The sequence below is a fragment of the Macrosteles quadrilineatus genome, unplaced genomic scaffold, assembly GCF_028750875.1.
Source record: "Macrosteles quadrilineatus isolate MER2022 unplaced genomic scaffold, UCM_ALF_1.0 Scaffold_2__2_contigs__length_208266976, whole genome shotgun sequence".
Taxonomy (NCBI): domain Eukaryota; kingdom Metazoa; phylum Arthropoda; class Insecta; order Hemiptera; family Cicadellidae; genus Macrosteles; species Macrosteles quadrilineatus.
In genome coordinates this window covers 87,851,785-87,866,139 of record NW_026542595.1, presented here as the reverse complement: position 1 = coordinate 87,866,139, position 14,355 = coordinate 87,851,785, and the positions used below count along the sequence as shown (strand labels likewise).

The 14,355-nt window shown below is 35.0% G+C and overlaps 1 protein-coding gene across 2 annotated transcripts in view; it reads right to left on the bottom strand.

Moving 5' to 3' along the window:
• Nucleotides 1-5,111: 5,111 nt before the first annotated feature.
• The window catches only part of LOC128986787 (signal peptidase complex subunit 3-like), a 29,756-nt gene continuing 20,512 nt past the window's right edge, over nt 5,112-14,355 (bottom strand). For both annotated transcript variants that reach the window (XM_054407309.1, XM_054407308.1), the window contains exons 3-5: nt 14,042-14,130; nt 7,034-7,137; nt 5,112-5,627 (exon numbers count right to left, since the gene is read on the bottom strand). In XM_054407309.1, the coding sequence (XP_054263284.1) occupies nt 5,498-5,627; nt 7,034-7,137; nt 14,042-14,130 (323 nt within the window). In that variant the 3' untranslated portion in view covers nt 5,112-5,497. The remainder of the gene's footprint in view (nt 5,628-7,033; nt 7,138-14,041; nt 14,131-14,355) is intronic.

Sequence of the window (14,355 nt, the reverse complement as noted above, 5' to 3'; positions counted from 1 at the left end):
TTATCAAATATTAATACTGCTTTCCAGTTTTCTTACATATTTCTATTTATTTCAGATCTCCAAAAGTTTTACTTGGCTTCATTTAAGAAATCATGGGACGTACGGCGAAGACATCAGCCAAGACAACCCTTGAGCAACAGAGGGCGAGGAAAAGAGAACAGCAAAGACAAAGACGAAGCAAGTTTACTGAAGAGCAACTAGAACAAGATTTGGAAAGGTATTATAGACTAAATGAAGCAAAGCCAATCAAAGGAATTGCCGACAAGAAACCAAGAGAGAAGAGGAAACTGCGAAAATATTGGAGGAAGAGTTCAAAAAAATACAGAGAAAAGAAGAAGGCTAAAGAGCATGCTATAAGAAACACGCCCACTGCATCTGATATGGAAGATGAACCAAATGAACAAAAAGAATAGAAAAATAACCCCGCCGCAGCAAACCTGACGCCTAAGCGAATTTCCATTTGGCTGAATTGATTTTCAATTGATCTATCTAAATAACATTAGGTTTAACGAGTACCTAGGTTTGCTGCTACAAGGAAACTAATAAAGTGTGTGTTTTAAGTAAAATACTTATTGCTTAGTATAAAATGAATATATTTGCCAAGTTTGATCAAAAGATATCCATAAACAAGCAAACTACAACATTTTACAATATTCTCCATAAGAATAACATGGGAATTTTAAATTTACCATTTTTTTAGTTTTCTCCGTAACCAATAACCGTACAAAAACACTTTGATATACTGAATTGTTTGTTTTTTTAAGCTCTTTAAGAAGGTTTAGAGAAAAATTGGGAAATTTTGTGTTTTGAGGGTCAAAAGTGAGAAAAACCTATTTTTACCCCATAAAACCCCCCATAAAACCCTGTTCCCATGGTCCGATCATGCTGGATCGCGAACTCATTCAAGTTTATCCCGCCTTACACCTTCAAACCAAATTTCATCAAAATCGGATAAAAATTACTCAAGTTATCGTGTTCACGGACACATATATATATACATATATAAAAATTTGAACGAGTGGTGTTTTTGGCCTCTGGGGACATCAAAATGAAAAAGTAAATCGGTCCCGGGCCTAAGTCTTACCATGAGACCTACGGTAATAGCTACTTCCCTATAGGGAAATTCGCTAAAAGAGGATGAAAGCAAGTTAGAAGGGACAGAGCGAAGGCCTATAAAAAAATTAAAAACAAGACGACGAAATAAAAACAAATATAATAAAAAGTAGAAAAGTACAAAAAGCGATACCAGAGAAAAAAAAAAAAAACTAAAACCAAATGTTTCACCATTTCCAAGAAAAAAGGTGCAGGAACTGTTAGGGAAAGAGAAAGTTTTGCCAAATGTAAGGAAACAATTGTTTTTAGCCTTTCAAAAACAAGTTGAGAGCCAGATCGAAGAAGCAAAAGGTGGAAGAAAGAAAAAATAAGCTGCCCGAAAAGTACTTTGAAACAAGGTGTTAAACAAATATAGAGTCCAAAAGTATTTCAAACATTTGGTGCCTTACAGGGTGAACGCAAAACTTAAAGAACAAAATTTTGAATACATCAGAAAAACAAGACAATGCGTTCAACAAAAAGAAAAAAGAAAGTTGATTGACTTTTTTGAAGATGACACGACAAGTAGAATGTGCCCAGAGAAAAAGATTTTGTGGTAAGAGCCAAGGTAAAAAAACGTCGCAGAATCTTGTTGGACTCTATGACAAGCTTGTACAATTGTTTTGTCGGTAAAACCAACACAAAAATATCTTTTTCAATGTTTTGCAGATCACGTCCATTCTGGGTTACGTTTCCTAAGAGGTCTGACAGAGATACCTGTGTTTGTATTAAACACTGCAACATGGGACTCATGCTGGAAGCCTTAAAGAAAGATAATGTCACTCCTGAACACAATATCACAGAGATGATACAAAAAGTGGAGATGATACAAAAAACAAAATTTATAAGGCAGTCAAATTGGACAAACAAAACGTGCTAAACAACAAGCTTTCATTCTCATCTAATTTCATTTACAACACTACAATAGAAATAATGGAAAGGGAGAGGGAGAAGAATGATACCCACAAACAACCTGTTACTGATAAGACGCACCGACCATAGTGCCCGGCAGTCTAGACGTAAACTCCCGCCAGTCACATCGTTAAAGCTAGGCCTAGGCATGCATGTAACGTGTTTTAAATGTTTTTTGTGTTTTGCAAATATTGTGATCTTTGACGACCTTCAGAAGAAGTGACAATGTCCTTGGGAAAACCTGAAGAAGGCTCCTTTGTGAGCCGAAACTAGTTGTTTCACAACCGATTGGATTATCGACATTACAGGTATTTAAACCACTTTAATTGTATCTTGATAATCCGGAGGCTACCCATGCGAAAAAATGAAATTAAAGTCATTTTACTATTTTAATTCAATAATCCATTATATTAAATAAGGCCCTCAATAGATTCCAAATACGTTTTTATGGTTAACACGTTCGCTACTGCGCGTCGCATATATGCGATGCCGCGATCATTGCCACAGACCGAGGTATACAATTGAATCTTACACATAGACCAGCTGTCACTTGGTTAACAGTACACACAGACCATGAGCGAAAACCTGTAAAACAGTGATCATTTACATTGTAATACGCTGCAATCGTGTTTCTTTCTTTTTGAAGTTCTTTTTTTTAGTTGGAAGGGGTGGCCAGAAAAGTGTTTTAAATTCTAAGGGGGAATGAAATTGTATTCACAAAACAGGCTAGACCTACTCCTAGAACCAGCCACATTCGAATTTCTTCCCCAGAGTGCTCAGAAGGAGCTAATAAAATCCAGGGGTCGATACGAAAGCTGTTCTACGGTTTTAACTGATTACTTTAATTTAATTGAAGGTTCAGAGCTCTAGAAGCGCTCAGAAAAATCTGCAAACGCTCAGGTGGAGCTATATTATCATCACCTTCATTAAAGTGGCTTAAAAAATGTTGCCTATCTTTTAGAATGGCTCTGTAGGTCTGACTTGTCAATTCAAAACTACTTGTCTTACTCTTTAAATGATTTAACAAATGGCTATGATAAAAGTATGTTGAGAGATAGTTTACTAGAAAAAAAATATAATACAATTATTCCTACAAGTCTTCGGGGACCTAATTTGGAAATCTAAATGAAGAATTTATTGTGATATGGTTGAAATGAACTTTGTATTGTTTACAAGAAATTCAAGAATATTTTACACGTCAGTCACATTAAATATATTTTATACCTTTTTTTGTAGTATTTGGAGAAGGCTGACTAACAGGAGTACTTGCTAATAAATAGATTAAAATAACATTAAAGTTATGTTTTGTGTATCGGTATTACCTTTAAAACTCTTATTTTTTTATAACTTAAATGAAATGATCATTCTCTGAATACATTTTTAAAAATCTACAAAAGTCATTTATCATTCCTAATTAAGGATTTACACAAATGAATCAACTTATCACTCTGAAACAGATCTACATGGAAAACATAACCTAAAATTTGATGTTTAGTTTGACATCTAAGTTCGATTTTTGTTTCCTGCACCCAAAACTGCAACCAAAATGGTTTGTAAAGTTTATTGGATTGAAACAATACTCATTCAAGTTTTGTAGAGTTATTAATAATATATTTCGTACCTAGGGCCGATGAGGTTTTGCCGGATCAAAAAAAGTTTTGGTCCGTGGTACGAACGTTTTTTTTTACCACACTATACCCTATTACTACAATAATAATGCACACTGATAGTTAACACAACTACAACTTTAAGGTTATGTGAAGAAATAATTTGAGGAATCAGCAAAAATAATCTTACTAATATTATAAATCTGAAAGTTTGTGAGTTTGTGTGTTGTTCAATCACGCATAAACTACTGGACGGTTTGGGCTGAAATTTGCCATGATGATAGCTCACATTCCCGATAAACATTTAGGCACATTCTTATCTCAAAAATCCTTTCGGGCTTCGCCCCAGTGGCTCTGTAGTTCCCCATGTTAACCTTATGAGTACTTATATTTAAATGGAATTAAAGAATCTTAACAGCTGGTTCAACTAAACAATTTGATTCTGTGATGTTAAATAGCATTAAAAAGTTAATATGTTTACCAACAGGGTGCAACACTATTATTTATTTTAAATTTATAAAAACAGCTATTTGCAACCAAAAGGTGAGTGAGCATAGCAAACGAACTTCAACCTGGAGGCGAATTAGCGTAGCGAACGAGCAAAACCTGAAGGCAAGTGAGCGCAGCGAGCAAGCTACAACCTAAAGGTGAGTAAGCGTAGCAAACAAACTTCAACCAGGACGTGATTGAGCGATGCGAACGAGCTCATCTTGAAAATAAACGAGCATTTGACACAAAACCACATTAGGACGTCTTTTGGGTCAAAAAGTTGTGGTAAACAATGAGAACTTTACTTTTTTCTATGGTTTAGGTGCAGTGGTAGAACATTAGGGCTATGGTAGATGTGTGCTACACTATAGGATACCTTCTAAATTAAAAGGGCAAATTTTCTTAAACTGTGTCCCCTCCCATAACTGTAATATGCATTTTATACTTATATGCTAACCCCGTACAAAGGACGGGTACTATGCTAGTATTAAATAGTTGCTAGGCAGCGGTGACAATAAAATAATTCTATTTAAATGCTATGGATACTGATTGGTCATTTAATATGCATTCATGTTTTAAGAAAGTAAGCGGGCAGCTGATTTTGCAGCCCGCCAAGGGATGTAAAAACCAGCTTGGTTCTCAATGACGATGACAGCTGGCATGGCCAGCCAAACGTAACTTTCAGCCACCAATTAATGTATGTAAAAAAGCTAAAAACATCATAGTGTTGTGAAAATTGTATTATTTGAGTGTGACTGCAGTATAGAATAATAATTCATACACTTTTTAAATAGTACAAAATTGTTTCTTAAAATAACAAATAGATGGGAAATCTATGTTAAGCAGTTGGGAAAATTTAGGCTTCTCCCCCCCCCTTGGAATTTTACCAAGCAACACCACCGTGTTTTTTTTTTCATTTCCAGTTTTTTGTCAAACAGAAAATTATTCTACCATATATTAGAATCAACATCTCTTTGGGAAAGAATGGATTTTAGATAAATCTCTGACAACTTTAGTGAAAATGTCTTTATTTAACCCTAACAAATATACAATAATTTAAACATGGGAAGATCTTTCACATGACCCAACAAAACGCTAACAGATGAGAAATTCATTCTTAGCTTAGACTAAGAAATCCAAACATTTTTGTTATTATGAGATGATTGCTATGTTTCCAAAGCTTAGTAAGTATTTAACATTATTTTTTACAATTTTAAAACATTTTTATAACCTTTTCACATTTTGAAGTGTCATGACAAAAAAGACCACATTAAACCAACTAAGTGAAAGTACTTCAATAAACACAACCATTCTAAGTGTAAAAAAAACTTGACCGACACAGGTGCAGATAACACAAGTCCTCAGGAATACTGTTACAGCTGTTACTGTTGGTGAGCTCACAGCCTCGAAGTGGTGTATTCGTTGGGGAACTTGAACGAGTGGTGGCCGAGCGCGAAGATGCTGGGCAGCAGTCCGGCGTTGGGGATGATGTTCCAGGTCAGAGTCAATGTGACATTTGGGTTACTTCTGTAACAACAAATCAAAGATAATATATTGAGTACCAACCCTTATTTGACAAACACTCCCTTATCGATTTGCCATCCTAATGGATCAGCTCAAGATCGCACTACTGACTCACCGCATTGCTGCTAGACAATGCACTCTTACTCCTGGACTCTGAGGATCTTGCAGGTAAGGACATTAGAGTGATCTTCTTACCCCCTTATGTGACTTTCCCAATTCAGCCAATTAACCAAGGGGCTCTAATGAAAAGTTTAAAAGAAACTAGGAAAAAATGTTGACTTTATACATTTAACAGTTAAATTAAGGGAATACTGTGCCGGCAACTCAGAGGGAATTACAGTAGACACTTAACTGACCCTATCGGGACTGGACCTAGGTCAAATAACTCTAAAGGTCAGTTAACCCAAGCAATCCCTAAAAACTTAAAATATCCTTTTTCAGTGAATTTCCCTATAGGGAAGTAGCTATGTACGTAAACGCGATAACTTGAGTAATTATTGTGCGATTTTGAGTAATTTAGCTTGAAAGCGGGATAAACTTGAAGGATTTCGCAAACCAGCATATCAAACCAAAGGAAACGGGGATTTACGGGGTAAAAAAGAGGTTCTCTAATTTTTGAAATACAAAATTTTCCAATTTCTCTCTAGACCATTTTGAAGAGTTTAAAAAAGCTTATTCCCTATATGGGAAATTCGCTAAAAACAAATATGCCTAATTTAGTTTATTAAAGTGTTTTTGTAAAACTATTAGTTACGGAAAAAAAAAAAAAAAAAAATGTAAATTTAAAATTTCCATGTTATTCTTATGGAGAATATTGTGATCTGTTGTAATTTGCTTGTTTATAAGTATATTTTTATCAAACTTGGCAATCTTGTTTAGTTTATACTAAGCTTTTGATATTTTACTAAAACACACTTTATTAGCCTCCCTGAAGCAGTAGTAAACCTAGATAGCCTACTCGTTAAACCTAATATTATTTAAATAAATAGATTTAATAATTGAAAATCATATCAGGCAAATTAAAATTCGATTGGTCTGCAGGTTTGCTTCGGCGGGGGTATTTTTCTTTAGAAAAGTCATAAATAAACTCAAAACACAGGTTAAAAACTATCAGTGGAATAAATTATTTTTGTAGGCAAGAGTCAATAAAAATTCTTATTTTTTTTAATACCTTTTGATGTAGGCCTATACAAGTTCATTTTGGTTCCATTTACTGTTAAATGAGTGGAACTCTACTGTATTTTTTGAAAGACTTTGTTGCATTTTCAACATGGTTAAACAAAAAATGTACTAACTTAATTACGAAATAGGCTTTTTATTTTCTTTAGATAAGCCTATTAAACCTAAGAAAATCTTAAACACAGATACATATTTGATCAAAAAGTAAAAATTTCCTGGTTGTAACTTACTTTAAACCGTTTCCATCATCCCAGAAGTAATATTTAGTGTTCATATTTTTAAAATCCAGCACTGCATTTTCACCTCTTAAAATGATTTTGTCCCATAAGACAACCTGAAATAGACATCATAACATTAGTGATGTGATCTGTACTTAAGGTTCCAATACCTGGTAATGGTAATACTCCAAGTGATTGTTTTCATTTTACTTTTGATGTGGTATTCATTGCAAAAAATTCTCTAATATGCTATGGCACTTTTTTGTAGACTAAGTGCTGACACCGTTGTTGAGCTGACAAACTCCTTATGCTTACTTACAGCTCCACACAGGAAGCACAAGGCTAAATCGTTTGTATAACTATTGCACAACTCACCGCCTTTATCAGTAATTATTTGTGTGGCGACAGAGGAACACCCAGAACCAAGGATAGGTTCTACAAAATAGCACTAATTGTAGATTACTAAAATCTTAAGATAGAAGAAGAGAAAATTTTGTCCTCTCCCAGTAGGTACGACGAAGAAAAGCGCCACAATTCACAAATAAGGTCTCAGGATATAGTCAATGAAGGAACTGGAGGGGCTGCAATTTGGTTTTCATGTTAATTAGGGGAAAATTGAATCCATGTTCTAGCAAAGGGTAGGCCTCTACAATAAAAAGATCGTTTGGGGGAAGGCATTAGCTACTTAAGGAAAAACTACAACAGCTATACACCTTGTCATAAAACTAGGGATCTGAAGGTCCCCAACTTTTTGGGTCAGGTCGGGCCAGCAGAAGGCCTGATTGGGTTGAATCAGTGATTTGTTGCCTACAACTCAATGATACTTTCGATAACTAAGTGTACCATTAAATAAATCAGACTTTGATACAGAGGTAGCAATAATCAAACATATCGCTAGGGCTAATGGTTATGTTGACAATTTAGTGAACAGACTCATCACCAAACAGAAGAACAAATGTAAAACTAACATTGAAACTAGTCAACTGAACAATGATAATAAGGCCAAATATGTATGTATTGAATAGTCACACTATCCAACACACTTTGAAAAGTCTATGAAGCATAATAGCTTTAATCTAGTCTTCAAAACAAAAATAAAACAATAAAAAACCTACTGTAGGAGAAAAAACCATGGAAAGACAACAACATTCGTGTATGCAGAAAAACCTTATGTGCAATTTTTTATGTCACGCCACGCCGTGTCCAGATACTTGTGGTTAAATCAAATTTGACAGAACTTTGTCTGATGGGCGAGGTTTACATTGGAACCACCCTCATAAAGTAACGGAATAAACTAAAGACCTAATTAGGCAACACATTTAGTCTTTTACATTGCTAGAAAACCATTACTCTTGCTCCCAGAGTAAAGAAATTGCTTAAACCCTAACCTTAAAATAAGAAGAATGTAGAAGCTCTTTGTTATCAATCATCCTGAGACACAAGTAACTAACTCTTCATATGTATAGAGATGTTTTTAATTCCAATTTTGATTTAAGGTTTGGCGTGCCAAGGTCTGATACTTGCATCTATTGCGACCGGCTCTATATCAAATTAATAGCAGCTAACGATGAGATCGAAAGAATAACAGTCGAAAGAGAAAGTCAATTTCACCACTCAAAGGTAGATCTTGCCTATAAGTCATTGGCAGAAGACACTACTTTTGCTAATGCTAACCCAAACACAGTTGTGCTGTGTGTTGATATTCAACAGGTTCTTTTTTGTCCAAACCTTACGAACAACAATGTATTTTATCAAAGACAGCTTTCATGTTAAAATTTAGCCTTACACAATGCAGGTACGAATTAGGCCATGATGTGTTTTGGTATAAAACTGTTGGGAAAAGAGGTTCAGCCAAAGTTTGGTTCATGTGTTTTGAAATAGATAACTCTACATTTTTCTTAACTCGCGGAAGGTGAAATACGCAACTTGGTTATCTGGTCCGATAGATTCGTTGGCCAGAATAATAACTTGCGCATTATTGCTTTGCTAAAACATCTCCTTGTAAAAGAATATTTTTCGTCAGTGGAACAACATTTTTTGACCACAGGCCACAGTTTCCTTCCTTGTGACCGAGACTTTACGATGATCGATAAAGCAAAAAAGGGAGAAAAGTGTACATCCCCTTTTATTTTGTCAAAATCATCGTAAACGCCAAGAATTATTCCCGACCATTTGTAGTAAATGTGATGGATGGCAAGGACTTCAAAAAAATGGATATAGTCTTGAATTCATTGTGTACAACTAAGTTCAACATAACAGACCACGGATGGTACCAAATCACCAGACGACCCAATTACACTACGTGCAAGACCATCACATAATGTCTTGCAACCATGGAGGTCACACTGTTTGGCAAAGAAAATCAAAAACACCAAAAGGTTCTACCCCCCTGTAAAAGTAGCAGCGTTCCCTAACTTGTATACCAGTTCCTTAGGAATAAAGCCTGCAAAGAAGAATTTAGATTATTTGTCCCGATATATGCCATAAGAGTTTAAAGCTTTCTATGACAGTATCAAGACAGTATAATATAAAAAGAAGAAAAAAAAACTGCACTGGCCTTAGCCTTGAACAACACGCCACCAGATTCGCCAGGCATAGATGAACCAGCTGAGATTCAGGTAAATGAATCCAGCCAAAAGAAAAGGGGAAGGAAGGCTGTTTAAGGAAAGACAGAAGTGCTGCTTATAGAGAAAAAACAAACAGCAGAAGCAAATAGAAGATCTTGAGCAAAGACTGAAAAAGTATAAAAAACTACTAGAAAGACAAAAAAAGAAGTCAGTAACACAAACTTCATCTCCATCACCAAGAAAAAAGGTTGCAAACCTTGTTGGAAAGACATTTGTCTCGCCTCAGATTAAAAAAGCAGCTATTTGTAGGATATGCATTACAAAAGCAAATAGAGGGAAAATTTAAAGAGATTAAGGGGCAGAAGAAGAAGGTCCAGCACTTAAGAAAAGAAGTGGGATGCGATGTAATAAAAAAGTATAGAGTACAAACGCATCTAAAAAAAAATAATACCTTACAAATGTGCTAAGGGAAAGAAGAAATGCTTAGTGAGGAGTTCTTTGGCCAAAGAATTGATAACTTTCTTCGAAAATGATTCTGTCAGCAGAATTTGCCCTGGGAGATGAAGAGGGATGTCATAAAACGTAACAAAATCACAAAACAGAGGTGTGTTTTGCTGGATACACACAAAAAACTCCATGTAAGATTTCAGGAAGAAAAAAAGAAAAATATTTTATTAACATCCTTCACTAGATCTAGACCATTTTGGGACACATTTCCAAAAAGATGCGATAGAGAGACCTGTGGATGTATCAAACACAAAAACTTTGGTCTGATAATTCAATCATTGAGAGCAGTGAAAGTTATAGAAAAAAAAACACCACAGAAGTAATTAGATCACTTGTTTGCTCGGTAAAAAACAAAACATGTATGCTTGGTGAATGCCAAAAATGCAGAAACAAAGAGTTGGCATTTTTTTATAATAGTAACTTCAGCATAAAGTATTACCAATGGACAAATGTCAAGGAAGAAAGGATGATAAAAAACAAAAAGAAGGTTGTGAAAAGAACTGCGAAAGTGAATAAGGTCACACAAGTAACGCAATTGATCAAACTTTTCAAAAAAGAAGTGGCCGGATTTAAAAAACACCTATATTATTCCTTTCACCAAAACAGCAAATTGAATGAAAAGTTAAAAAACCTAAAACATAAAGAGCTTCTTTTCAGGATTGATTTTGCTAAAAATTATGTTGCAAAATATGCTAAAGAGGTACAGTCGGTTCACTTTAGAGCCTCCAAAAGGCAATTGTCCCTACACACTGGTGTTAGATATTCTAACTATGAAGGCCAGCCGCAAACAGCATGTTTCACTACAGTAAGTAATACTCTTGATCATCAGTCACATGCTATTTGGGCCCATCTTGAACCCATTCTAAAACGATCTGCAATCCAATACCCTAATGTTGAAGCAATTCATTTTTTTCCGACTCTCCGTCCACTCAATATAGAAACCGCAATAACATATATCTATTTAAAACCATCATTCCAACTATTTTCCCTAAGTTGAAGGCTATGACATGGAATTTTACGGAGTCCGGCCATGGTAAAGGAGCAATGGATGGCGTGGGCGGGAATCTAAAAAGAGAAGCTGACCGTGCTGTGTTACATGGCAAGGACATTACTGATGCAGGTTGCTTCATAAAGGCCCTGTCAGGTGTGGACATCCATTTGATTGAGATAGGTTCAAAGAACATCGCAGATCAGAAAAAACAATTAATTAAATTATTATTGTTACCTTACAATATCCGTTTGGTGTTGGTGGATAAACAACTACATGTTTCGTGGCGACTGCCACATCCTCAGGTTATTCTCTTCTTAGATTCGTCATCAATTTAAAACATAAAACACAGAACACACGTAGAAAAACACATTACATTAAACATTTATTTTGATACCGTCACGGTGCGTGCACGCATTTGGTCGGGCCGGCGGCGACTCGCCGGCCCGACCAAATGCGTGCACGCACCGTGACGGTATCAAAATAAATGTTTAATGTAATGTGTTTTTCTACGTGTGTTCTGTGTTTTATGTTTTAAATTGATGACGAATCTAAGAAGAGAATAACCTGAGGATGTGGCAGTCGCCACGAAACATGTAGTTGTTTATCCACCAACACCAAACGGATATTGTAAGGTAACAATAATAATTTAATTAATATAAAGCAATATCCAGAAGTAGGACAATGAATTCTGAAAACAATTAAGTTGGAACGTTATTCCACCAATTGAGGGTATAACTCAAATAACTTTTGTTAAAGGAGGGAAAATGTATGGAAACATGCTGTCATGTTTCACATGTCCCATGGCCAGCCTGTGCAAGCACTACAGACTTTTTGAGGTCTTTCCTGAACTACCCGTGTTAAAACGCAAGCTGAAGGTTGAAAACGTCTGGTCTTCTGACAGTGACGACTGCTACATGCCTGAAGTTGAAGAAACGTCCTTCTACGATATGAAGAACATGGACGTGCCTGAATATGGGGTTGAAGTTTTTGATAATGGCGTTGACTTTCTTGAAGATGACAATGGCGTTCTTAAAGATGACGTTGACGTTTTTGAACCAGTGAATCCAGGTAATTAAATAAAATTTATTAAACCAAAGTAAAAATACATATACACATTTTGGTTTACAGTAATAATAAAAAAGCTAAAATCATAAGTTCTTTACAATTTATTTCATTGTTCACAGAGAAGATTAATACTAGCCATCAGTCAGGAAGTCATGGACGCTGAATTCATGTAATAGAAATTATTTTTAATTCCTTTTGAATTTTAGATGGTTTACTATGTTTTTCAGTCAGATGGTTTTACTTTCAGGTGAAGAAAACGTCGATTTACCACATGCAATGGGGATCACAATAGGAACTTTTCTCTTAATCAGGATCAGCCATGCGGGACCAAGCACTTCGAGAGGCCAGGGCTTTGTGGCAATTAGCCAAACTGAAGTTATAAATGAAGAATTTGAAGTCATGTTTATGAAGTCATGTGAGAAATACGCCGGGGTTGATTTTTCCCCCGATGAAAGTGATGTTTCTTTTGTGAGCTCTAGCCAAGTTGTCAAAGTGCTGCCAATGCCAACAATGATATTACGAGGGAATCATATTATTTATAAGTTTTCTGAGGCTCCTTTGGACAATGTGTAAAAATGTAAAAATGGACAATGTCTTAAAGTGTTTTCATGCCTTTCAACTAAAATTGTTAACTTTTTTTTAATAAATAAATGTTTTGTACTGTAATTGACAGGCCTACAAACATTGAACTTAGTACAAATGTTTTGTGTATTTTGAGGACGATTACGTGTTCAACAAAGTTTAAGAAGACAGCTTGAAAATTTAACTATGACATTCCCAAACTAGTCGCTTGAGGCCATTTTAGGATTAATGACCAATGTAGTAACCTATTTTAAAATTTTCAAAAAAATAATTGTGGAAGCAGTAATAAACAAATAAAAACTTTCATTGTTTCATGTATTCTTTCTCAGTCATTATCCCCAATTATACAATATTGATTGTCTTAAAAAAAAATGGAGAATTGAATGTGAAAATAAATCAACGCTGCTGGCCACTTCAGTCCGGTCACGGCCATTTCAGTCCGGTCACAGCTGCTCCATTCCGGTCACGGTAATGAAATGTATTTCATTTCACTCTTATATTTCCAAAGTGTATACCATTTTGATTTTAGTTTATCAACTTAAGTTGTTGCTTGCTGTTTTTGTGAATTTTCATTACAATTATTTATTTTTACTAACCTTTTCACAACTTGTGGTATTGATTACACAAATTTCAAAATACAACATTTCTTTTTAAGGTTATTAACGTCAATTGTACAGTTTAAGGATAAATAATACTTTTATACATTGACAATATGTCTATTGAATACAACCATGACTTTATTTTTAAAATTGCTCATCGAATTTTTTTTTTTTTTTTTTGGTAACTTTAAAAGGTGTGACCGGGTGCTAAAATTTCAGTTGCATCACTCATTAAAAACACCTGTAAAATGAAAAATACAACAAAAATAGCTCTGCTGCTAACTTGGATGCATATATTATGAAACTATTTATTGTATTTTACTAAAAATATATATTTTTTTTAATTAGTAAAAAATTAAAAAAATGTTTTTTAAAACTATCCCATTTCGTGATTTTGACCCCTAATCATGACCAAAGCCTGAACTTGCACCACTTTAATAACATAATAGGTTTTTTTTCCTAAGGACGCTAGGCACGAGCCTGGGATTGTTTTTCACATTACTTCAGGCTAGACCTAGGGGTTGCGGCATTATCACTTAGATAAAATCCATTGGTGACTTGGCGGGGATCGAACCCGGGACCTCAGGGACTGAAGTCCCGCGCTCTAACCACTACGCCAGCTCGCTCCCCATAATAGGTTATAGATGTGATATATTTTAAAGTCTGTAATTAATACATAAGTAAGGCACATGTGAACGTACAAACTTACCTGATTGAGAACATTGTTGGAAGTTGTATATTCTGCTGTCAGATACAAGAACAGCTGCTTCACATTCCAGTTGAAAAGATGAGTGAGATGTACACAGATATTAAGGAAACTATAGGCGTAATAAATTTAAAATGGAATCATCTTGCAATAAAATACCTATATATATTTTTTCAACAACTAATTCTAAATTTGATTAATTTTATACAAAAACAATTAACATTACTTAGTAAATAAATACTTAAATACCCCACCATTGGTGAAGTTCGCTCTGCGATCAGATCTGTGTTGGAGAGAAATTACAAGCCAATTCAAAT